Genomic DNA, 25,078 nt, shown 5'->3' with positions numbered 1-25,078 from the left:
GGACTTAATCAGTGGGGACATTTGAATAAAATAATATCCCAACAACAGTTTCATAGGAAGTGCAAAATCTGCATGGTACAGAGCTTGATACATAGAAGAGTAAAAGTAGGCAGATTTTCTGTGTACAGGAGAAGACAGTGAATATTTTAGGCTTTGTGGGCCACATGGCCCACATGGCAAATACTGTACTCTCCACTGTAGCCCAAAAGCAGACATTAGCAATACCCAAACCAGTAGGCCTGGCAGGGAGACAGTGAAGCTATATTTATGGACACTACATTCTGAATTTTGTATAACTTTCACATACTGTGAAATATTCTTCTTTTTATTGTTTTCAATTGTTTAAAAAATGCAACGACCATTCTCAGGTTATAGGTTTTACAACAGGTGGCCCACTGGATTGGACTAGTGTCTGCTAACCCCCATACGAAAGCATATTGTTGGAGGTACTGGTGGCAGGGGGAGGATTTTTAGAGTATAACCCAAAATAGAAGATTTAGGTCTGTGGGAGTACTAACAGATCCAAGAGAACGAGGATGTTCTGGGGAACATGGTGCCAAGAAGAACTGATGCCTCCGTCGGCACCTCAGGCTGACACACACAACGTAAGACACTGTAACCTGCCCAGTGAGAAACTGAGATCTGATGTTTCTGGAATCTGTGGGAGACGGTGTAGAACGCACCAGTTGTCTCTCCTGGGGGCAGGGGACTGCCATGCCGTTGGTCAAGGGCTCCTCCTGGACACGACCCTCAGACGGACAACCACAGGTGCAGGCAGAAGGACGTCTTTGGCCTGCGCTTCCGTGGTGGGTGCTGAGGTCAATGTTATCTCCTTCACTCCTCTGTGACCTCCTACAAGAAGATATCATGATCCCCAGTTTACAGGCGAGAAAACTGAGGCCCAGTGAAGCAAATGGCTCAGGCCACAGGCTTAATGAGAGCAGGTGCATTGTACGCTTCCTTCCCTCTTTACCCTCAGCCTCCAGAGCGGCACCTGGCACAGACCAAGCCCTTGGTGACTATCTGCAGCATGAAGTCACCAGGGAGCATGCCTTGGTCAAGTCGAGGCAAGCTGGGATTTTCTGCCGGCAGCCCACACTCCTTCCACAGCAGTGGCAAGAACATGCTGGCGTTGGCAGCCAGCACAGCACGTGGCTTGGAGGGGCTGCCTAAAACAGCTGTCGAGTGAATGAGCGAATGAATGAACAGAGGACCAGATGTAAGCTCTGCCTTCATGTCCCCTCTTTCCCTCCCTTGCGTAGGAATCAGAGAAAGACGCCAGCACCAGAAGAGAAAGAGGCCCCGCCCCACAAAGTCACGGGGAAAGGAGGGTTTGCATGAAGAATTCATAGAGCTGCTGCTTCTCCATCAACCTCACGGCAGTCTCCTGGAGTCCCAGAGCAAGGGGAGCTGGCATCACAGCGGGGCGGAGAAGCAAGGTCGGTTGATTGAGGTCAAAGACTTATTTGGCCCGGGCCTGGGTGCTCAGGAAGAAGGTCGGGCAGTTGTACTGCACGGAGTTGCTGGAGTCGGGAAGTCAGTGATGGCCAGACAGGTGAGGAGGGCCTGGGAGGAAGGCCGGCTCTACAGGGACCGTTTCCAACACGTCTTCTACTTCAGCTGCAGACAGCTGGCCCAGTCCAAGACGATGAGTCTCAAGGAACTCATCACAAAGGACTGGGCTGCCCCCACGGCTCCCAGCGAGCAGATCCTGTCTCAGCCCGGACAGCTGCTGCTCATCCTTGATGGTTTGGATGAGCTAAAATGGGTCTTTGTGAAGGAGAAGTCGGAAGTATGTCCGTACTGGGACCAGCCGCAGCCGGTGAAGACACTGCTGCTCGGGTTGCTGAGGAAAACCATCCTCCCCGGGGCATCTCTGCTGATCACAGCGCGGACCACGGCTCTGCACCTGTTCATTCTCTCTGTCGAGCAGCCACAGTGGGTGAAGGTCCTGGGGTTCTCTGAGTCCAGCCGGAAGGAATATTTCTACAAATATTTCAAGAGTAAAAACAAAGCAAACAGAGCCTTTCACTCGGTTGAGTTAAACCAACCACTGTTGACGATGTGTCTTGTGCCCTTGGTGTCCTGGCTGGTCTGCACTTGCATGAAGAAGCAGATGGAGCGGGGAGAGTCACTCGGGCTGCCCTCCCAGACTGCCACTGCCCTTTGTCTGCACTACCTTGCCCAGGCTCTGCCAGCCCAGCCTCTTGGGACTCAGCTGAGGGGCCTCTGCTCTCTGGCTGCCAAGGGCATCAGACAGAGAGAGACCTTGCTCGTTTGGGAGGATCTCAGGAAGCATGAGCTGGAGGACACCGTCTCTGCCCTCTTAGAGATGGGCATTCTTTGGAAGCATCCCTCCTCCCCAGACTACAACTTTGCTCACCAGTACCTCCAAGAGTTCTTTGCAGCCGTGTCCTGTGTGCTGGGGAGTGAGGACAAGGAGTGCCATCCCCCCGACAGTATCCAAGGGCTGGAAGACCTGCTAAATGTGTATGGGGACTTTGACCCGTTTGAGGCACCAACCACATGTTTCGTCCTGGGACTTCTGAGCGAGCCGGTGCAGCGGGAAATGGAGGCCGTCTTCCAGGGCAAGGTGCCTGTGGAGAGGAAACGGAAACTGTTGTGCTGGGCCGAGGAGGAGGTCAGGAACCAGCTCCCCATTCTGCAGCAGAGCTCCCTGCCGATGCTGCACTGTTTGTACGAGATTCAGGACAAGGACTTCCTGACACACGCGATGGCCCCCTTCCATGGGGCGAGGGTGTGCGTCCACACTGACCTGGAGCTCCTGGTGTTCATGTTCTGCATTAAATTCTGTACCGTGAAGGAGCTTCGACTGAAAGAGTATGGACAGCACGAACACATGGGGAACCCCCTCCATGTGGCTCTGTGAGTACCCCACACCCCTCCCGCCAACCCCTCCGCAGGTCCCATCCCCCTAAGCCTGGTGCCCAGGGCTAGAGGAATGAGGTCACCAGTGACTTCAAACTGTCAAATCTGACCCTGGTTCCCTGTCCTCTTAGGATCCTGTGCAGCGTCCTGCCTGCCTCTGGGGGCGCCCTCTGTGGTTTCCCTGTCCTGTGTCTGTGACGCCTGCCACCTTCTCTCTGGGCATATTTCTGCCCCCACACTAGCCTGACTTCTCTCTCTCTCTCTCTCTCTCTCTCTCTCTTTCTCACTCTCTTTGGAGAAATACTCCCTCAGCTGCATCAGGCCACCCCCCCCATGACTGTTGACAATACCACTGGCGCTGAAACGTCCCGCCCATCACCTGAGAATGTGTGTGCCTGCAGGAGAGTCTCTGTTTTTCCCTGAAAAACTGGCTTCCTTCTTTGTGCCCATGAGGCACAGCCTGAAACCCACTGCGTTTGAGCTGGCGGGGAGCTTGTTCAAACCACCCTCCAACCCAGCAGCACCGTGAACGTCCCTAACAGGGTCCCCCCAGCACAGTCGCCCTCCAGATCACTTAGCCCCGGGATGATTCATTCCATGAACACTTAAGAACTGATTTTTCACTAGGCTCTATGCTATGAGATCACAGACTAATAAACACAGTTCTGCCCTCGAGGAACTCAAAGTCTGAGGGAGAAGACGGATGCCTGTCCCGTAATTAGAATGGAGAGCGGTGCCCACAGGGATGGCTCGGCAGGAGCTGGGGAAGGGAGGGAGCCCACGAGTAGGGCAGATAAAGGGTCTCAGAGGAAGAAATGTTGGACTCGGGGATTTATTCTCTGATCTTTTTACGTTTTCTTCTTTTCACGATAAAGTTCGTGCTGACTGCAGAAGGCTGGGGTGCTTTGGTAGGCAGGCCGATGAAATCAGCAGGAGCCAGACTTCTGTCACTCAGAGATGATGTCGTAAGAACCAGGGTCTGCCCCGCAGGCTTTCCTCTACACACCTTTCTCTGGCAGAGCTGAGCCATGTGCTATCCATTCTACTTGAGAGTCTCTATCTTTATTTTTTAAATAATCTCTACCCCCGACATGGGGACTCAAACTCACGACCCCAAGATCAAGAGTCACAGCCTTCACCAAATGAGTCGGTTGGCGCCCAGGTCGTGGTCTTCGTACCAAGGCCGTCTGCCCTGCGCAGCGCAGGAGCTCGGCGCAGCTTCTGTGAATGCCTGAATGACCACGTGATGTTGCACGGGGAAGGCACCACGACAGGCTGGACCGTCTGCATATTCCTGGGCGCAGGTGCCTTCTCCCTGTGCGTGGTTGTAGATGGGAGGTCTGGAAGGAACAGGGGTGGTGGCTGATAGAGAGAGTCCCCTGGGAAGTCAGAGACTCTGGCTGCCGTGTACGGCAGATTTGAAGGGGACTGAGCCCCGGGAAGGCAAGACAGGGGAGCAGCAGGGGCCACTCTGAACAAACAGGGCAGCTGGGGAGAAATGGAAGACTGGCAGGAGATTAGGGGAAGGGAGCAGAGGACCAACCCAGCGACCCAACGTGGTCGGAACGGGCAGCTTCCAGGCATTCGTCTGGTAATGAAGCAGTACACACTTTGAATGATAAATGTCTGTTCCTTACGAGAGCCCCTCTGATGACAGACGCCATATGTTGGCTGAAAGAGAAAGTTCCGAATTTATGGTTCAAATTCCACAAAACGAAATAAGCATAAAAGGAATTTAAATAATTAAGATTTCAGATGATGGTTTGGGGGGAGGTATGTCTGTAGCGTCGAGCCTCCTGGCCTATTAAAGCTATGAAGCTAAGGTTTTGATTATCTCTCACAAAACCCTCTGCAGGAGGGTCTCCCGCCGCCTTCCTTTTGCAGCCGAGGACACTGAGTGAGGCTGGGGTCCTGGCTTTGGGGCCCCGGCTCCTGGCCTCTGTGTGGCTCTGCAGACCCAGAGGGAAGACTAACCAAGTAGGGGGCACATTGAGACACATTAGTCAAGGGACTTCTGGGTGTGAAGGCAGAGATGCCTGTCTGGAACCCGCCGGCACAGAGTTTGAGCTGCTGAAGCCTCGGACGTAGATGAGATCGCTGAAGCATGTGTGAGGACAGAAACATTTAAGTGAGGGAAATTATGTGGGGCAAAGTCAACTCTAACACCCTCCGATGAAGGCCATCATCCAACCTGAGACGCTCTCCTTTGGTGCTTGCTCCTGGGGACCCTTTCCATCGTGGAAGGGGAGGGGGTCCCAACCCAGACAGCAGTACACACAGTCTATACCATTCCCTTCCCGTGTCATCCTCAAACCACCTCTCCCGGCCCCTGCTCCCTCCGCCTCTCCCTCCTTTCCCTTCTGGGCCCCGGGATTCCAGAATTTCTGTGCCAAAGGAACACAGGTGTGTCTGCACTGAAGGGAGGAAAGCCCCGCCAGCTTTTCCTCTGCATCAGGACCTCTGCTGGGCACTGCAGATAAAAAAGGATGAGAAACCCCCACCCTGGAGGAACTCCAGACTAGGACAGACACAGACTCACAAAATGAACACGTCAGGATGGTGTGGCAAGGATTGCAGAGTGAGGAAGCACACAGGAGGGGCATGCCGCCCAGGGGCGTGGGGGACAGAGGAGCCATCAGGGAAGCTGCTCAGTCGGTCCTGAGCTTGGCACTCTGAGGGGCAGAGCCGCACGGGGCTTTGCAGGGCTGTGCACCCCAGACCCTACCCACACAGCTCATGCTGCTTCTGTCCCTCTCCCCTTCTCCCCCTCCCTCAGGCTCAGAGGGTTCCCAGTCACAGATGCCTGGTGGGAGGTTCTCTTTTTCACTCTCCGGACCACTGGAAAACTGAAGGAGCTGGACCTGAGTGGAAACTGCCTGAGCAACACTGTGGTACAGAGTCTCTGCAAGGCCCTGAGGTTCCCAAGCTGCTGTCTGGAAACCCTGCGGTGAGTCTGAGGTGGGTCCTGCTCAGAAACAGGGATGGGAAGGAGATCTGAGATGGAAGCTGAGGGCTCTTCTGTTCAACATCCTGCCAGAGGGTCTCTCCAGGACAGTTGGGCAAGAAAATGAACAAATGCTTCCAGGGTCGGAAGGACAAGGTGAAATGATCGCTCTTTGGAGACAGCATAATTTTACATATGGAAAATCATGAAGAATCCACAGAAATAGCCATCAGAACTAATGAACACGTTCACCGAGATTTTAGGATATAAGGTCAACATGTAAAAATCGGTCCTACTTCTGCACACTAGCAATGAGCAACCCAAAAACAAAATTAAGGAAACAAGTCCACTTACAATAGCATCAAAAAGAATGAAATACTTAGGAGCAAATTTAGCAAAAGAAAAGCAAGGCTTATATACCGAAAACTACAAAACATGATTAAAAGAAATTAAATGATAACTTAAGTAATGGAAAGGCATCCCATGTTCATGGATCAGAAAATTAATATCATTATGATGGCGACACTCCCCAAACTACTGCACAGATTCAGTTCAGTCCCTATCAAAATCAAAGCTGCGTTTCTTGCAGACATGGTCAAGCTGATCCTAAAATTCGTTTGTAAGGACAAGACTGCATGTCAGGCGTTGGGGAATCCCCCCAGTGTTTACTGCTCAGGAAGAGAAAAGCCAACAAAGCAGACTGAGAAAGAGCTGCCAGGGAGGTGGGAAGAGCGCCAGGAGAGTGTGCTCCATGGAGCCCAAGGGAACGGAGGGTTCCAAGGACGGTGTGGCCAGCAGGGGTCACTGCTACTGGGAAGCCATGTAAAGCAAGGGCTAAAAGCTGTCCACCATTGGATTAGCATGAGGGCAGTCCGGTGGTCTTAGCAGGAACAGCCTCTGTCATGTCAGGCCAACATCCAGACTGGAATGGAGGAAGCAGAGGGAGACAGGTAGAAGATGAGGCCACAATACTAAACTTGGGTGGGAAAGAAGAGAAACAAGTTAAAGCAGAGGGAAACCAGAACCAGCTAAATGGGAGTGTGTGTGTGTGTGTGTGTGTGTGTGTGTGTGACCAGTTGCTTGCATTTAAGAAGAAGACCTAAATTTGAAATTTGATGGTGAACGAAACAAGAAGGAGAAAGCAGCTGAGAGGGGAAGAAGAATGACTGACCTTGGAGAGGAAGGACAGCCTCCTCCACTGTATCAGGAAGGCAGGCAGGGACGGGACCCAGGGAGGCAGGCACAGAGGCACACAGTAGGACTCTGGGGTGCTGCGGGGTTTCCATCTCATGCCTCCGTTCTCCTCTGTGAGGTAGGAGTCCAGTTGTCTGCTGAGAGTGTGAGGGTTGGCTGTGGAGGTTGGGGGAAGACATCATTCTGAAATGGTCTTTGTACAGTGGGGGGTTTCCACCTGCCAGGCATCACCAAGGCTCCTAGTTGTGGTTCCCAATGGCCGGACTTGCCCTGTGACTCAGGCGGAGGTAGGGGTTTTGTTCGGGAACAGGAAGATGGCAGAGTTTGGGGTTAGCCAGAAGGATGCGACAGAAGGTCACCTTTAGGACATTGGCAATGACGGATCGTGGAATCTAAGCTAGATTCCAAGGGAAGTGAAGAAAAGCCAGAGGCTGGGGGGCTGGAGAGAAAGGGGAGCCAACAGAGTAAGAAGGCAAATGTAGCCTTGCGTTGTGACTTCCTGGGTCCCCTCCCAAAACCGTTGCAAGGAGAGTTGCCTGGGTCTGGCAGAAAGGCTTCTGCAAGGGACTCAGAAACCCAACCTCACGCCCTGGGGGAAGACATCCGACTTCCACGGACCCCTCGCGTGGGTGTAGAACTTCATAATCTCTGTGTCCTCTGGGGTCTTCAGGAAAGAATCACGTAGCATAGCAGCGACAACCATTTCTGGTTCCCAGACGATAAGAATTGAGGCCCAGAGAGGTCAACAGTCTCGCCCCAGTTTCCACAACCGGAAACAGGAGAGCTGAGACGGGAACCAGGTGAGGACACAGCCGGCACCAGCAGGACCCCTCTGTCAGGAAAGCCCAAATCTGGCTCATGCCGACTCCCTGGGGTCATGTCACAGAAAGAAGGCATGCTCCCCCAAGAGCATCAAGGATAGGTCAGGCCAACGTGACTCGTTGCCCTCACTGGAAACACTGGGAGAGCTCAGGACTTGATTGCCTCTGGAGCCAAGACCATCTAGGACACTCCAGCAAAGTCCCGGGGGACAGCTGGAGACTGGCACGGCCCTGGAAGAGGTTGCATGGGCCATGGTCAAGGGTCCCGGTGCATTTTGCGTGGTGGGGCATGTTGAATGGAGCCCATCACTTGGGGAAGAAGGTGCTGGGAAGAGCAGAGGCCAGAGGGCAGGAGGGAAGAGCCTCGGGTTGCCTTGGAGATGGAAGGGAGGGAGCGGGGCTGCGTGGGAGCCAAGCACCGGGAGGCGAAGGTGTCACGTCTCCCACAGGTTGACCCACTGCAGCCTCACAGCTGAGGGCTGCATAGGCCTTGCCTGGGTGCTGGACACCCCTGAGACCCTGACCGAGCTGGAGCTGAGCTTCAATCTGCTCCTGGACCTAGGAGTCGAGCGCCTCTGCAACGGGCTGAAAGAGCCGGGCTGCCGGCTACACAGGCTGCGGTAACTGTCCTCACTGGCCGTCTGTACGGGTGGATTGGGGAGGGGGCGGGAGCTGCCCCAGATCCGTGGGGCAGACGGGCACTGGGGAGCACAGAGCAGAACGGAAGGCCCTCGCTCCCCCGGGTCTGCCATGTCAGCTGGCTCTGGGTGCCCGTCGACACGATTGGTGCCCCCGTGCAAAGGGCCCTGGGGCAGATCCGTCAGTGGGGTGAGTGTGGCCAGCGGGCGAGTGGCTCGGGGGAGTCTCACGGGAGAAGGGGAGGCCCCGGACCCTCCTAAGGGCCACGGGCATCAGAAAGGGAAACCAGCCCACGGTCTCCCCAGGACAGGGGCCCGGGATGCTGACGGCGGCAGGGGCGCGTCTCCTCCACAGGCTGGTTGGCTGCGGCCTCACGTCTAGGTGCTGCAGGGCCCTGGCCTCCGCGCTCAGCGCCAGCCCCAGGCTGACGGAGCTGGACCTGCAGCAGAACGAGCTGGAGGACACCGGTGTGCGGCTGCTCTGCGAAGGCCTCAGGCGTCCGACCTGCCAGCTCAGGCTCCTGTGGTAAGGCCTGCGGGGGCCTCGCGGCAGGGGCTGGGGAGAAGGAGGCGTGCAGGGTGGCGAGGTGGTGGAGGCACCAGTGGACGGGAGAAGGAGAAGGACCCGTAAATGTAGGTCAGCAGGGGCTCCTCGCCGGCTCCGACACTGACCTGGGCTGTGGGGCACGGGGAGGTCTTCCTTGGAGACTCTGCGGCCCACATCTGTGTAACGGTTCTGCCTTGTGAGCTGCAGGGAGTCCAAGGAGAGTCAGAGGGCGGAGGGTCTGCGCAGAGAATTGGACGGGGCGGCGTGATCATCAGGAACGAGGTGGGCGACTGTGAGGAGACCCGCAGGGCTCCCGTGGGCCCAGCCCCAGGCAGGCTCTGAGGCCACAGGAGGGAGCAAGCGGACGGGGCCCTGCCCTCCTGACGCCACACTCCAGCGGGAACAAAAAGATGCGAGTCATGTGCTAAGGCACAAATGGGGACGTTTGAGCTCCACGGGGGCTGTGAAGGGAGAGTGAAGGTCTTCTGAGTCTGTAGGGTCGGGGAGGACGCAGTGGACTGGGGGGCCCAGAGGCCGAGACCTCAGGAGAAGCAGGAGCCGGCCAGGCCCCAGCAGGGGGGATGCCCCCCCCCCCCGCAGGACCAGCACAGAGCAGAGCTGGTGACCCTCCCTCCCACCCTGAGTCCTGTCCCCAATGGGCTCTCTCTACCTCCTTCCTCCAGAGCCTGAAAACAAGCCTATTGATCTTTCTGGCGACACCCCTCCCTGCGGCCCCGGCTTGGCCCTGGGGCACTCAGCGCCACGTGGGGGGGGGGGGGGGGCTCACTCAGATATGCTCGTGCCCTGGCCCCTGGCAGCTCCATTCGGCCCTCGGAGGGGGTGGGGGACTGGACATTGGGGAGCCAGACACCGGGGGCTGCACGGGGTACACGGGAACCTCCCAAAGCTGACACGGACACCTGACGGCTCCGACAGAAGGGACAAGTGGGGCACACGCCTCCCCAGACAGGGCACGGAGCGTCTCGCCTGCCGCCTTGTATGTGGCTCACACACGCAGAGACAACCCACCCATGTCAGAGGCCAGCACCCTGAGACCCCGACAGGGTGACCGACAGCCCAGGAGAACCAGGCTTCCTGTGTGCCCACAGGCTGGACCAGACCGGGCTGAGTGAGGAGGTGACCCGGATGCTCCGAGCCCTGGAGGACGAGAAACCGCCGCTGCTCATCCCCAGCAGATGGTACGGGCATTGGGGGCGGGGGAGACCCAGAGCCCCACGGGGCTGGCCCAGGCCCGAGCTGAGTCATTGGGTCCCTGAGAGATGGGGCGGAGGCAGCCAGAGCCAGGAAGAAGCCCGTTTGTTTATGCAAATAGAACCAGTTGCTTTGGGGGAGGACCGGGGAGGAGACCAGGACAGAGGCTCCAGGAACATGGGTGGGGCCGGGAACAAGGAACAGTGACCTCCAGGGGGAGGCAAAGACAAAGAGCGAGAAGCTTGGGACCAGATCAATGCAGGCTGGGGGTTGGGGGGCGAGCCCGGGGCAGAGTCCGTCTTCCCCGCGGGGAATGCGCTGCAGCCCCCCTGCTCCCCCTGTTTGGGGCACTTCGGCCCTGACTGGCTGGTGCCCGCGCTGGTGGCTGCTGTGCTCACCCACAGTCCGGAGGGAAAGGACATGAGGCTGGGCGTCGGCTCCCCGCAGACCCGCCACAGCTTCCGCATGCCACAGGGAACGGGGACTTCGTGCCGGTTATCCCCCAGCCCAAGTCGGCACCCCTAGGAGGACTGGAAGTGCATTTCGGGGCTGGTTTGACCCTATCCTGAGGAGCGGGGCTGAGCCTTGAACGACGGGAGCTGTTTGCTGGGCCCAGAAGGGAGCGGATTCCGGGCAGAGGAAAGGCTCGGAGCTCGGCTCCTTTGAGGAACAGAGCACAGCCGAGTGTGGCAGCTGTGCCCCGTTCTGAGTGACGTCTGGCCTGGGGATGTGTTAGAAATGTAAATTCTGTTTTGGGGGAATGACAAGTGACCTGTCAGCCCTCAGAGGGGCCGTGGGGGGTCAGGAGGACCCCCGGTTCCAGCTCTGCCGTGCAGGGCTGAGCAGATGGGGTCTGTTATGCCCCAATAATGGGTCCGTGATTAAAGGAGCGAGACGGATACAAAGCGAAGGTCAAGCAAAGCTTTATTTCGCGCCAAGCATCAAGAATCTAATCGAACGTTCGGGGCCACACCTCTTCCAAGAGAGGGCGACCCTTCTCAGTTTCACAGGCTAGCTTTTAAGGGCAAAGGCCATGTGGTTGGGCCTGGCCACGCACAGGTGGCCAATCAGATTGTAATACACACAGGAAACTCCACAGTGAGGCTAGGTGACCAACTGAGTTACAATTTACCCTAGTAGACATTTGAACCAGCCTATTACACCTTGACTGGGATTGGCGCAAAAAGGGCTCCCAGAGGACGGGGCCCATACTCCTTGGTAACCAGGGAGACAGTATGCATCCCCCCACGGATGGGATGTCTCCACCTGGCCTGACCCACCTTTGTATCTGGGCTTTGTTACCTGTAAATCCCCTGGGGGAAGGGGAGCAGGGACATTTTCTAAATAAGTCCTCACAGGGTCATTCCCAAGGAAGGGACCACTGGAGAAGCCTGAACTCTGGCCACACGTTCAAGCTGGGACAAGCGGAATGTAAGCGAGGACGTCATGGCGACGGCCCAGCTTCCTCTGAGATCCCAGGAGAATGAAGGCCTCTGTGTCTAGGAAGCCGAGTGAGACGATGCCGAACGAGGGCCCACACGAGACGGTGCCTAACGAGGACCCACGCGAGACGATGCCTAACGAGGGCCCACATGAGGGAGAGACGAGCGGCACATCCTCACTCCAGCAGGACAGACGAGAGTCAGGTAGTAGAGGGGTCCAGGCTGGCATCATCATGGAGGGGTGGCTCCCACCCCTGCCGCTGGCATGGGACAGGGCGGGCTTCCCCCAGGAGAACCTACCCCATGGAAAGCCGTCCAGTCCTAGAGTCTGGCAGGACTCTGGCCTCCCTCTGTCCCAGCCTGGGGGGCTGGGGCCTGAAAGTCACCTCTCCGCCCCCGCCGTCCATCTTTTGATCCACGTTCAGCTCACAGTTGCCCCCTGTAGCGTGCGGGGAAGTGGAACACTGCTGGATGGGTGTGTGGGGCTGGGCTAGGGCTGGGCTGGGGCTGGGGCAGGGGCTGGGGGCTGGGGGCTGGGCTGGGGCAGGGGCTGGGCTAGGGCAGGAGCTGGGCTGGGGCTGTGCTGGGCTGAGGCAGCAGGGCTGGCCCTCTGCAGGCAGTAAGCAAGCAGGGAGGCAGTCACAAGAGCAGGGACAGAGACTTCAGACCCTCCCCGCCGTGGGCCAGGCAGTCCAGCCTTGGGAGGGGCCCCCGCCATGGTCTCTCCATGAGGGGCCAGGGCGGCCAGACAGGAGAACCTAGAGCTGGCCACTCTCCTGCCTGTTTCCAGAGGGACTCTCCCCTCCAGTCGCCCAGGAGGGACTCGTCGGTCTGCTTTCTCCTGCCCCTCCAGAGGACCTGCAGCACACGGGGCCTCTGGGGACTGAGGATGATTTCTGGGGTCCCCTGGGGCCTGTGGCCATCGAGATGGTTGACAAAGACAGAAGCCTGCACCGGTGAGTGTGGGGGAGGCCTGCTGTCCGGGGCTGGCTTCCCAGGTCACCGTCCTCACACCTTTCCCCCCACCACACCCATGGCACAGGGGTCCCCTCCCCTTCCAAGCCTGCAGGCATGGACAAGGCTGAGATCCTCAGTCCGTGCTTTTATCATGGAAAAGGAGGTTCCACTGTGAAAATTCTCAACCGTGAGCCGAAATGGGGTCCAAGGTACTTGCGTTACCCGTCACCCAGGTCGGACAGCTGTCTTGCCAGACTTATTCCGCTTTCCCATCTTCTGTTGTTGGAGCCTTTCGAGGATTTTATTTACTTATTTGTTTCTTTGAGAGCAAGCGCAAGTGGAGGGTGGCTGGGAGCCAAGGGAGAAGCAGGTCCCCCGCTGCGCAGGGAGCCCAGGACCCTGAGGCCACGACCCGAGCCCAACGCGGGCACTCTGCCAGCGGAGCCCCCAGGTGCCCCTGGTGGAGTGTTTCATAAATCCACGCTATCCAGCGACTCTACCACTAAATATGGCGTGATGCATTTCAAAGAAAAGGTGGAGAAAGACCTTTTCTCCTGTTACCATGACAACCATCAGCCGGTGTCGTGTTTACAGCGAGTCCTTCCGGTCTGCGTGGACCCAGGCAGTGTTCAGGGGGCCTGCATGTCCCGGCGGACTGATGCCCACAACGGGCAGCCGCGGCATCTGCGGTCACGATTGTGAGCTCCTCTACGCCTCAGGGGAGAGACGGCTCCCCAGCCCTCGCCCCTGCGGACCTCGCCCCTGCGGACCCCGCCCGCCCATGGCCCCACTGCTCACCGCATGGGGAGCTTTGGGAACGTGGCCAGAGGCCCCTGCAGAGTTGCTTTCATTCCCCGGCGTGGGTCGTTCGTGTCATGGTGTAGACCAAACCGGCACGAATCATTGACACTCTCCTGTTTCATCGCCTTCATCAGGACAGAAACGTCACTACCGCCAGGCGTGTGCTCATCTCTCTGCGTGCCCCGGGTCCCTGAGCACTCACGCCTCTGGGATGGGCGCGTCTGTCATCCCCGTCCACAGAGGACACGGTTCATGGAGCTCAGAGACGGGCCCAGAGTCGTCAGAGGGCAAAGGCACTGGGACTCCCGGCCCAGGCCTTGGGACTGCGACGTCTGGGTCCATGCCACTCCCCTGGATCCCCAGTGCCCCGCACAGGGTCTGGTGAAATGGAATTGGGTCATTCTGTGTCCCCCTCTCCCTGTTCCCCCCAGAGTTCACTTGCCCATGGCTGGCTCCTACCGCTGGCCCAGCACAGGTCTCCGTTTCGTGGTGAGAGAGCCCGCGACCATCGACATTGAATTCTGTGCCTCAGACAAGTTCCTGCACCAGATGGCCTGGGAACAGAGCTGGATGGTGGTCGGGCCTCTGTTTGACATCAAGGTCAAGCCAGGGGCCGTGGCGACTGTGTACCTCCCCCACTTCGTGGATCTCCGAGGTGAGTGGGGCGGGGCATGGGGGCCCCGGGGGACGCGACGTCCTGGGGGAGGAGCACGTGGCTTCCTCAGAGGGACGGAGGGGGCTCGCCGTGATCTGGGCGGCTGTGTTTTTGAAGCATTTGGTCTCCCCGTCTCATAATTCTTCTCGCCTGAACGACTCGAAAGTTTCCCTATGTAGGAAGCATTCTCCTCGATAACTAATGAGAATGGCATCTACTCAGAGCTCCATACCCAGGTCGGGTGCCTCACGGTCCCAGCAGGAAACGGGCCGCGTGCTCGGTGGCGGTTTTTGAAGAGACCAGGCTATGTACAAAGTGAGAGCAAAGGAGCAAATGGGGCTGTTGGGGTTCCCAGGGACAAGCGCCCGAGGAGGCGCGTGACTAACACCTCAGGCAGGGGAGACCCCGTGTCGCCAGACACCCTCTGGGAGCCGAAGCCCCGAACAGGGGCTTCCCGGGAGGCTACGGAGTCCTGAAGGGTAACAACGTAACTTCCCTGACCTCTCTCCCCTCCGAGGGCCTGCCCCCCCAGTAAAGTCCCAATGACCACGAGCGCCCCGCTAGGAACGTCCCAGGCAGTGAACGAGGCGCCGCGGGCGAGAGCCAGTGGAAATGGCAGGTCCCCGAATCAGCCCCACAAACACGTCCGACACAGAAATCCCCAGACACTGCACATAAAATCACAACATTACACATGCCTTGAAGAAGGAGTCCTTAAAATACACGTGAGATGTGTAAAATACACGTGGCCTCCTTACCAAGTTCTGAAACAGACTAACTTCCAGAAAATACTTAAAAATGTGAGAAGAGTGAGGATTCAGTGATGTGGAAGAGACCGTCAGAAGGTCTAACACCCGTCTAGTGAGAACCCAGGAGGACAGGAGGGACAGGACAGAGAAGGAGCAGTGCTCGAAGAAGAGAAACGTCCGAGAAATGTCAACCGTGGCCGAAAGATGTGACTTCGTTCTCAGGATGAAAAAAATCCAAAGAATCGAAAGCGGAAGAGAGAGAGCGAGAGAGAAATCTGGACCCATCGTAGTGAGACTGGAAAAGGGAAGCCTCAGAGAAGGTCACGGTGGCTGCCGGAAGGACAGACACACGCCCGATAGGGTGGGGCCCCGAGGCTGACCACGGCTTTCTGAACGCGGCTCTGGACGTGTCTCCAAGGTCCCCTCATGACCAATGTGCATCGGAAAATTGCAAACCCAGAGAAGTCATTTCCCAAGAGAAGAGCACAATGGTGGAAATGCTTCACGCAAACGAAGACTGAGAGAGGTTTCCGCAAACGAATCCCGGTGGGAGGCAATCCTAAAGGACGACACGCCTTGGGCGCAGTGGGAAGGAGTGGGGCGCAGCAGGGACCCACCACAGACGTGGGAAGACACGTGTGGGTAAATCCAACAAAACATGGCCGGTTCTGGGGACCCGGGAGGTCGTTTGTCAAGACCACACAGGCTCAGTGTGAAGCACTGACGCTGTGGGAAGACAGCATGGGGGCCAGGAGCAAGCGGGGGGGGGGGGGGCGGGGGTCCCAGGGGCGTCTGGATGGACAGACAGGGTCACTGGGGAAGATTCCAGAGTAAAGCAGGGGCAGGGCAGGTGCAAGAAGGCCCTGGGGTGCCGAGACCCGTCCACATGGGGAAACTGGGAGGGAGGTGTAGGCACCCACGACAACCCTCCTGCCCCTTCCACAGAGGGGGACCCTGGCCTGGGGGCTTCCAGGTGCCCTGTCAGGGACCGAGTGGACAGCAGGCTCTGCCCAGCAATGAGAGACCGTGGCCTCCGCTCTCGTGGGCCCTGTGCTGCTGCTGCTGGTGCACAGGGAGGCCACGTAACTGGTCAGCCCCTCAGAGCCAGGGGTGCTTCACCGGGACTCAGACCCCGGCAGCCCCCATCCCTGACCGCCCTGCGGGACAGCGCTCCACACCCCGCCTTCCCGTGTTCCTCCTCGACCAGGACAGTTTTGCTTTACTCCTCCTCCTCAGCCGTGCACCTGAGCCTGGAAGGTGCCAATGACATGCTCCACGGGGAGGGCAGAGCTGCGGGACCAGCCACAGAACAACTACGGGGTCCTGGACTGCAGGGGCGGCAGTGGCCAAGGCTGGACAAGGAGGCCAATGGCGCTCGGGATGCTCTCTGTTTTGTCCTATTTGCCATCTGTGCCCCCTCGTGCTGGGCCGTGATCTCCAGGACTGCAGTGCCAAGGTCGTTCCTGTCACAGGGCAGAGGTTACCGGACATCTTCAGAGAAGAGTCCCTGAGCCCCGTACATCTGAAGCCCCTGCTCTCGACAGTGACTCTGAACGTCTCCCGGCAGGCCTGCCAGAGGCAGCTCCTCACTCCCGGGTCTCCCCCGTCGCTCCTATTCTCTCTGCAACCCACTGGCACAAAGACACCGCCCTTCGGTGGGAAAGGATGGTTCTGGGGTCGCTGATAGGTTTAACGACAGACTGGGCCGTGAGTCTTTAAAAAAGAAGAAAGAAAAGACAATGAGCAGAGGGTGCTGAGAAGCCAAGACACCCGAGTGGCAGCAAGAAATATAGGGAGGGACCTCGGCCCACAGCACGAGACCCTCCCGCCAGCGCCACGGCCGCGGGGCTCTCCACCGCAGCCGGCTGCCAGAAGAGTCCCGGCCTCGTCCCCTGCGCTCCACTGCCTCCAGATCCAGGCCCCTGAGGAGCACCCCAGGGGGCCAGTCTGGGGCCAACGAGGGTGTCTCAGCTGCAGGGAGCAGTGGCTTCCGGCAAGGGAGGCCCTGTTCCATCCCGCCGAAACCCTCAGGACGGTGGAAGAGGAGGTCCTTCCCAAAACAGAGAGGGCACGTGTGACACATGCACATGCCACACTAGTGGCTCTGTTTCCCCACCGTCCCTCCCTGCTGCTGGTGCCCCTTTTGGCCTCCCCTGCCGGCCTTCACCGTCAAGGTCCACGCCAGCACGGCTACTGGAGGCCAGCAACCCCTGCTCCCACGCTTCCTCCGGCGCCGGTGCCGGGACCAGGGGCTGGGGTTGGTGTGGGCCTGGCTCAGAGAGTTCCTGCCGTGCTCCTGCCCTGGAGACAGGATGGCCCACAGTGTCTAAAGGCCCCAGGTCAAGGTGGACCTCCCCGCCGCCGCCTGCCCCAGACAGGCCACTCAGCCCTCATCCCCGAAACCTGCTGCCCCAGCCCAGCCCGACCCCACAAGGGCACTAAACCTTGTGTCTTGATGCTGTGCTTTGGCAGGGGGCTGTGTGGACACCTCCCTGTTCCAGGTGGCCCACTTTAAAGAGCCAGGGATGCTGCTGGAGAAGCCCACCAGGGTGGAGCTGTACCACGTAGTCCTAGAGGACCCCAGCTTCTCGCCCCTAGGAGTGTTCCTGCGGACCATCCACGCTGCCCTGCGTTTCCTCCCCATCACCTCCATGGTGCTGCTCTACCATCACACGCGCCCGGACGAGACCGTCTTCCACCTCTACCTGATCCCCAGCGACTGCTGTGTTCGGAAGGTGGCCCTGGGAGCCAGGAAGGCCGGGCCAGGGCGGGCTGTGGGCAGACATAGGGTGCAGCCAGAGAGCCCCCCACTCACGGCTAAGCAGGAACAGGGTGGGCCCTGGGCTACCTTCCATGAGTCAGCTTAGGGACCCTCTTGCCGGGCATCGCTGCCCAAACCACCTCCATCCCCTCCCCCCACTTCCTCTCCAGCGGTGCCCCAAGTCCCACCTGGCCTCGCAGAGGCCCCGTGCAGGGCTCCCCGGCAGCAGGCTGCAGAAGGCAGAGCAGCCCCCACCACCCACACAGACTCGTAGCAGCACTGCCCCTGTAGGCTCAGACACATTCCGGGATGGAATTCCGTGGACCAACTGCTGAGCCCGGTGGCAGCCGCTCCCCTGACCTCCGCTCTGTGCGCCCCACAGGCCATCGATGATGAAGAGAAGGCATTCCAGTTCGTGCAGATCCGCAAGCCACCCCCACTGGCCTCCCTCTACCTGGGCTCCCGCTACACTGTGTCCAGCTCGGAGACGCTAGAAGCAATCCCCAAGGTGAGCGGGCCAGCGGTCATGCAGGGAACCCCAGGGCGGGCAGCTCGGGCAGGCCGATGAGGGGCAGGGCTTCCAAGAGCCCCACGAAGGAGGCTGGTTGGAGGAAGGGGCCTGAATCAGGATGGGCAAGGCTTACCAAGAGTTTGCGCCCTGGGGAGTGTCTGGGGAGTATCCGGGGGAGCGGGGAAGACAGTGGACACGTGCTCCAGAGGCGAGGGCCAAGCCGAGAGCCTCGGCGAACCCCGCATCTCCAGGCGGGCCACGCGAGGCAGGGAGGAAGCTGTAACTGGGAAAGCAAGTGGTGCATTCTGCGAGGGTCATGTTTGGTGTTTCATGGTCTCACAGTGACCTATCCGAAGGGGCCATTCCGTGAGATCGTGCTTGTCCCCCCCAGGACTGGGCGGCGGGGACGGCAGCCTCAGGTCAGTGCGTGAGAACCCCGAGCCCCGCTGCGGGGGGGCTGGCCGCCTCTAGCTCCCCTCGGCCGGCGTCTGGGCAGGAGACCAACAATGTCGGGTCCCCGGATGTGCGTCCGCGGAGCCCAGTCTTCACCGCCGCCCAGATTCTGCGGCTGGTGACTCACGTTGGCCGCGGAGCCAGCAGGACTCAGCGCGTGGTGGGGAGAGGAGGGATTAGGGAAGCCCTGTACTGGGTGTACGTTGGCCTGCGGAGCCAGCGAAGGGGTCTGATAGTGGGTCACGTTTAGGACCCGTTGAGAAGACAGGCCAGCAGTGGGCGAGGCGCGGGTTCGGGGTCACGATCGGGGCGGCAGAGGGAGAGGCCTGGTTTAGGCTGTGCCACCGCGTATGCACAGGCATGTCCTGACTCGTCCACGCGGTGTCCGCGGCGCTCTCCGCCCCACCCCCCCCACCCCGACTCAGGATTTGCGGGGAAAGTAGGAAAAGAGCCATGGCTGAAGGTGGCGGTGAACTATCAGCGCAGACTGCGGCGGAACCCGCCGCCCCAGGACACGCTCACTGGCCTGCTGCCTCTCCCCGCAGGAGCTGGAGCTCTGCTACCGCAGCCCCGGACAACCCCAGCTCTACTCTGAATTCTATGTTGGAGACTTGGGGTCGGGTCTCAGGCTGCAGCTGAAAGACGGAAGTGGCGCTGTGGTGTGGGAAGCCTTGGTGAAACCAGGTAAAGTCGAGGGCGGGGAGCTCAGGGGCGGGAAGCAGCCGGTGCCGGCGTGTGGCCTGCGTGTATGAGCAGAATTCAAACTCGGGTTACCCCTCCTGCCCGCCGCAGCTCTCAACCACAGGCCACGGGGTGCCACACTGCCCTCGAACTAGTGGATTTGGGTCACAGGGCCTTTGGCAAAGTTTCTCGTGAACAAGAACAGAAGAGTTACAGGGTGCAAAGGATCAGGCCAACCGGGGTGCATCCGACAGGCTAATCTGGGTCCTTCCAGGAGCGCGGTCTCCCTACCGCCCGCTCTTCAGCATGTTAATAGCTGCAGATTCTCCCAGTGCCCTCTTCCCTCTCGGTCTTTTGATTCTTTGCCATCCTGGTCACCTCCCTCTGTCGGTGCTTGCTCCTGCTGCTGATGAGTCTGGATGGGCCCCAGGACCTCCACGGGCGGGTGTCTGTGTGTCCTTCCTGCTGAAACTCACCCGTTACTTCCAAGTGCTAAGAGTTTCTCGGTCGTGCTTCTTAATTCTTGATTCTGACACTGAAATCCAGGACGGACAGATTTGGTCTGTGCACCCCAGACCAAACAAGGACAAGGAGGTGGAGCCCCACTCAAGGCAGGGACATTGAAATAGTCCATGTGATGTAGCGAGGAACCTGAGATCCATTCGGCCCGAGATTGGACCAAACCGTGTTTTCTGGGATTCTGGTGTGTGTGTGTCTCTCTCACTATGAGCATGGCCTCAGTTTCCCCACATGCACAAGGAAGGGACTCAGTTGGGCGATCTGTAAGGCCCCCTGCAGCCCTCGCTCCAGAGTATGACCAGAACTTGTCCATAGCTGCTGGTCAGAATCCAAGAATATCAGAGTGTGGGCGGGGGTTTCAAGGACCCTCACAGACCATCTCTGTCTCCCTGCAGGGGACCTCCAGCTCACGTCTTCTCTGGTCCCCCCAGCCCCCGCAGGTCAGTATCAGCTGCTGGAGACCCAGCGCCAGGGCAGTCTGGGGCGCACTGTCTGTCCCGGAGGGGAGGGGAAGGAGAGGAGGGGATTCTACTGCTGCATCCCTGACAGGGACCAGGCCTTGGAGGGTGGCGGGGGCCCTAGGACCCTACTTGTCCTCCTACTCCTGCCCGGGAGGGGCCCTGGAAGCTCCTCCACAGAAGGAGAAGGGGGTCTCTCCACGCTGGATGGCCTCAGAGGGGGCCCCATCATGGCCCCACCCACCCCCAGCTCCAGCCGAATAATGCTGGACCTTCTGGTGGTCAAATGCCTTTGCGGGGGGAGAAGGAGCCAGGAGTGCAGAGGGAGTGAGTGAAGAGAGCCCGAGAGGGTGACGTGGAGGGGTCAAAGGGTAGGAGCCTCCGTGGGAACTCTTCTATGTCCGTGGCCAGCCTCGCCCGCGCCCCCTGGTGCCCCGGCCTCGCTGCACTTTCTGGACCGGCATCGGGAGCAGTTGGTGGCTCGAGTGACAACAGTGGACCCTGTACTTGACAAGCTGCTGGGGCAGGTGCTGAGTGAGGAGCAGTACGAGCGGGTGCGCGCTAAGGCCACGGCCGCCAACCAGATGCGGGAGCTGTTCAGGTTCAGCAGGTCCTGGGACCCGGCCTGCAAGGATCAAGTCTACCAAGCTCTGAAGGAGACCCACCCTTACCTCATCATGGAGCTCTGGGAGACGTGGGGTGGTGACAGAGAGCGGGGCACCTCCCCACCGACCCAGCCCCTGCCGTGACGCTGGCTCCGCGGACGGCTCGCTGGGCCTCAGCCTCTTCCTCTGGATGCAAGGGCCCATCTGATGGATTTCCCTCTCGCTCCAGGGTCACGGGGCTCCCGTGATGCCTCTGGGCATCTGCTAGAAGCCTAACCTTGGAGCCTGGTGTGGTGGCTACCGCAGCCCAGGCCTAGAGCCCTTCCCAGATTCCAGGTGGAGCAGGGAGACAGAGGGCCGGCCCCTCCGGCTAGAGACAGATGGTGGGAGTGGACACCTTGGGGGGTTTTGATGACTTGGAAATAAGGGCAATAAAAGAGATTTATTTTTCAGTTGTTCTTGCTGAGCTGGGTTCTTCTGTTAGTTAGGCCAAAGTGCGCTTTGTCGTTTATGGAGTCCAGACGGGTCGCTAGAGCTGGGAGGGGTGAAGAAAGACGCCCCCACGGGGGAAACGAAGCGGATTCTAGCTTCGACACCCCCCATGCGCGGAGACTCCCTGACCTTTCCCCTGTCCTAGGCCCCCTGCCTCGTGCTCCCGCAGCACTCAGGGCACTGGACACACGGCGTTGTCCCTCCGGCTTCATCGCTGGCCTCCCCCTCACATGGAAAGCTCTCAGAGGGCAGGAGCCATGACCGATCTGCTCGTCAGTTTATCCCCAGAGCCTAGCACGGAGCCTGGCACACAGTGGGCCTGAAGTCAGGCTGTATTAATAGGCAGATGTTAAAGGGATCCTCCCCCGATACATCCCTTAGCTCCCTTCCTGGCGACCGTACCGTCCACGGGAAACCAGGGCCGCCTTCATAACAATCCCCAAGTCGGTAGGCCACCCCACTGTCCCAGTGAGCCAGCAACCTTAGAACAGAACCTGTCCGTATTAAGACGCTTATGACAATTCTAGATGTAAGACGTTACGCCGTTCTCAACTCAGGAGAGATAGTTCTGCCCAAGATTCGGAAGCACAAGCTGATTGTACCCCTCCCCCTGCGGTCACCCTCCTCTCCCGGAGTCCCTTCTCCCTGGTATCCACTTGGGCCCACACCCCCTTGGTGTAGGAAAGATGTTAGGGTTCGAAGCCACAACAGCCAAGAAAGGATTTTTGAGACATGTTTGGTGCAAAAAGGTGGTTTTTTCAAAGCACAGGGACAGGGCCCGTGGGCAGAAAGCTGCCCTGGGGACATGAGGTGTGGCCCACTGTATGCTTCCAAGTTGGGAGGTGATTACAGTAAGGTCAGCCTCCCAGGTATTTTGGAAACAGAGCTTCTAGGACCCTGAGGGGACCCGCTGTTGCTGGGAGAAGATCATTTATTACCATCCAATCAAACCCGAGTCCTGAGACCCAGCGGACGTGTCTCGGTGGCCACAGCTTGGGGGATGACCGCCAGAGTGCATCTTGAAAGTCTCCAAAAGAATTTTTGTATGTTGGGGGCGCCTGGGTGGCTCAGTGGGTTAAAGCCTCTGCCTTTGGCTCAGGTCATGATCCCAGGGTTGTGGGATTGAGCCCGCGTCGGGGTCTCTGCTTGTCAGGGAGCCTGCTTCCTCCTCTCTCTCTGCCTGCCTCTCTGCCTACTTGTGATCTCTGTCTGTCAAATAAATAAATAAAAATCTTAAAAAAAAATTTTTTTTGTATGTTGAAGTGGACTTACAGGATCCTGGGGGTCGGGCTAGGATGGCCATTTGCCCTTAGCCAAGCGTCAACATCAAAGCAGCTGAGTCCCTAGAGCAGGGTCCCTCTGCCTGATTCAAGGACCCGCCAACAAGCCGGAGAGAAGTAGGGAAATTTAACGAATGTTCCTCTGCCTCTGTTTCCCACGTCAGTACTTATGCTCATAATTGCTGTGGGTTCGTGGGTATAGACACAGGACAAAACACCAAATTTACACCCGAAGTGTGTACCATTGATTGTAAGTCGAGTGGACTTCAGGAGCGGAGGTGGTGGAATGCGGTACGGGGCGCCCCACCCCTGAATGCTGCCAGCAATGAGACGCTCCCTGCCTCGGGGCTGGCTCATCCCGCCTCCAGGCAGCTTTGACTTTAAACGTCATTCACCACACAGGTGAGCTCTGTCCTCTTTTTGTGGGGGTGAGGGTTTTGAACCCCAGGCACAATGATAGCTTTGAGCTGGCTCAGTGGAGCCCGCCGAGCCCACAGAGCGGTGACTAACACGCGTTCTCAGCAGTCATCCCGGGCATCAGTAGACAGAACTTCTGTTGGTCTACAAGAGAGAAAAGTAGCTCGACCGCGCTGGAGGGCTTTGTCCTCTGTTGGGAGGATCACACGGCCAAAGTGCCCTGGGCTCGGTAGCCCAGCCTTTCCGACTGCGTCTCCTACCTCACTTCTCCTGCCACCATGTCTCCCTTGATTCTAGCTGTGTGCTCTCCCAGCTATTATGGGTTAAAAGGTGACAAAATGTATTTTGCTCGAGACACTAAAAAATCAAGAGGAGCTCAGATCTTAGCTGGAGAGAAGTAGGAGCTGTAGCCTTTGAACATTTAATTTTTTTTTTTAAGATTTTGCTTATTTATTTGACAGACAGAGATTCCAAGTAGGCAGAGTCAGGCAGAGAGAGAGAGAGGAGGAAGCAGGCTCCCTGCTGAGCAGAGAGCCCGATGCGGGGCTCGATCCCAGGACCCCGAGATCATGACCTGAGCCAAAGGCAGAGGCCTTAACCCACTGAGCCACTCACGCGCCCCGGAGCTGTAGCCTTTGATGACATAGCCTTAGAAGTCACACATCACCATGTTCTAATGATTGGAGCAAACACACACACACACACACACACATGCGTGCACACGCGCACATGTCCCAGGGGAGGTAACCGGACCCCACCTCTCCATTAGCGACATTTGAAGACGACCAGGCCCACACGGGTAGGGTAGACTTTGGTTAGCCATCTTTGGAAAATACAATGCATCCCACCCTTGGAGCACTTTAATACCCTTTGCCCTAGAGGTGTCTGACTCACAGTCAGGCTTGCATCATCCCAACCTAGAAGAGAGGGTCAGCTCCTTATCTGGCTCTCTGCCCATCAGCCCTGGTTCTCAGAAGTCATGAGTGATCATTTGTCACTGTGGATCATAGACGTTGGAAACGTTGCTGATTCCTTGGATTTGGGGGCAGGTCTGCAAAGGGTAAGCTGACGAGGCCGGGACCCATGCCACGGGGTGTCTGGGAACCAGGAAACCAGGCCCCCACTGAACACAAGCAGGTTCACCCGCTCACATCAACACTCCCACTTAGAAGAAGCCATCCCCGGTCCCAGGGGCGGAGCCATCTAGGAAGCTGCCACGTTTCATGTCTGTCGTCCACCCACCCTGGTCCCGCCTTTCTGGCTCGCTTTTAAATGGGGCACCCAAGGGGGATCAGATGGAGGAGGAAGGGAGCCTCCTCCTTAGGAGAGATGTGAGGGGAGGGCAAGTTGAAGGTGCTGGAAGCAAGAAGGGTGGGGTGCCAAGGGGTGCCAGCATCGCTGTGTTCCGGTGAATCCATCTGAGATGACTTCCGTCTCTCCTTAAAGTAAGCTGCTTAGAGAGGCCCGTGTGAACTGTGTCAAAGAATTCATTCGCGGGTCTGGGATTTAAGGCTCCCATTGGCCAAGGTGCTTCCGGGGTGGTAAGGCCTGGGCTGAAGCTCAGTAGCTTTTCTAAATCATTGCCTCAGGGCCCTTCTAGAAGGCAGGCAGTACCCGCCCAGACGATGAGAACAGTACACACTTGAGCTTGAAGCCATGCCCTTCCTGTAATCCAGGCCCTAATCTAGGAAGAGGGGGAGTAAGGGAGTCCCCCCAAGCCCATGATCCCGGCACTGTGGTGGGCTGTCTGCATGTCAGGAGCGGGTGGGCCCCAGCATGGCAGGGAACTGGGAGAGAGAGCGTCGGAGGGGGAGGAAAGCCGGAGGGGAACATGACTCAAGGGTCCTTGAGTCATGAGTCCTGGCTCTGTCCCTGGTTTCCTAGCAACTGCTGCTGAGCCCATGGTTGCTAGGCAACATGAGGCCATCCAGACAGCTGTGGGAGGTCCTCCGTGGGTGTGGGCACTGATGGGAACATGAGCCACAGGCCACTGTGGACCCTGAGGGTGACCCCTGGTTCCCACCTATTAATTGCTTCTGTTGCTCAAAAAAA

At 58.3% G+C, this 25,078-nt stretch overlaps 1 protein-coding gene across 6 annotated transcripts in view; it reads left to right on the top strand.

Annotated features, from left to right (window-relative positions):
- Positions 1 to 21,289, top strand: part of NLRP1 (NLR family pyrin domain containing 1) — a 33,548-nt gene extending 12,259 nt beyond the window's left edge. The window contains exons 5-17 of one of the 6 annotated variants that reach the window (XM_059148187.1): positions 1,263 to 2,886; positions 5,666 to 5,836; positions 8,298 to 8,468; positions 8,842 to 9,012; positions 10,143 to 10,232; positions 11,749 to 11,891; positions 12,478 to 12,643; positions 13,877 to 14,100; positions 17,322 to 17,584; positions 17,993 to 18,118; positions 19,120 to 19,258; positions 20,170 to 20,214; positions 20,644 to 21,289. In XM_059148187.1, coding sequence (XP_059004170.1) covers positions 1,263 to 2,886; positions 5,666 to 5,836; positions 8,298 to 8,468; positions 8,842 to 9,012; positions 10,143 to 10,232; positions 11,749 to 11,891; positions 12,478 to 12,643; positions 13,877 to 14,100; positions 17,322 to 17,584; positions 17,993 to 18,118; positions 19,120 to 19,258; positions 20,170 to 20,214; positions 20,644 to 20,981 — 3,671 coding nt within the window. In that variant the 3' untranslated portion in view covers positions 20,982 to 21,289. The other 5 variants (XR_009347903.1, XM_059148186.1, XM_059148188.1 and 2 more) reach the window with 5 other exon arrangements.
- The last annotated feature ends 3,789 nt before the right edge of the window (positions 21,290 to 25,078 follow it).

This window comes from Mustela lutreola, chromosome 15 (genome assembly GCF_030435805.1).
Source record: "Mustela lutreola isolate mMusLut2 chromosome 15, mMusLut2.pri, whole genome shotgun sequence".
In the NCBI taxonomy this organism is placed as follows: domain Eukaryota; kingdom Metazoa; phylum Chordata; class Mammalia; order Carnivora; family Mustelidae; genus Mustela; species Mustela lutreola.
The sequence above is the reverse complement of the archived record's forward strand: the minus strand, read 5'-3'. Positions and strand labels throughout refer to the sequence as shown.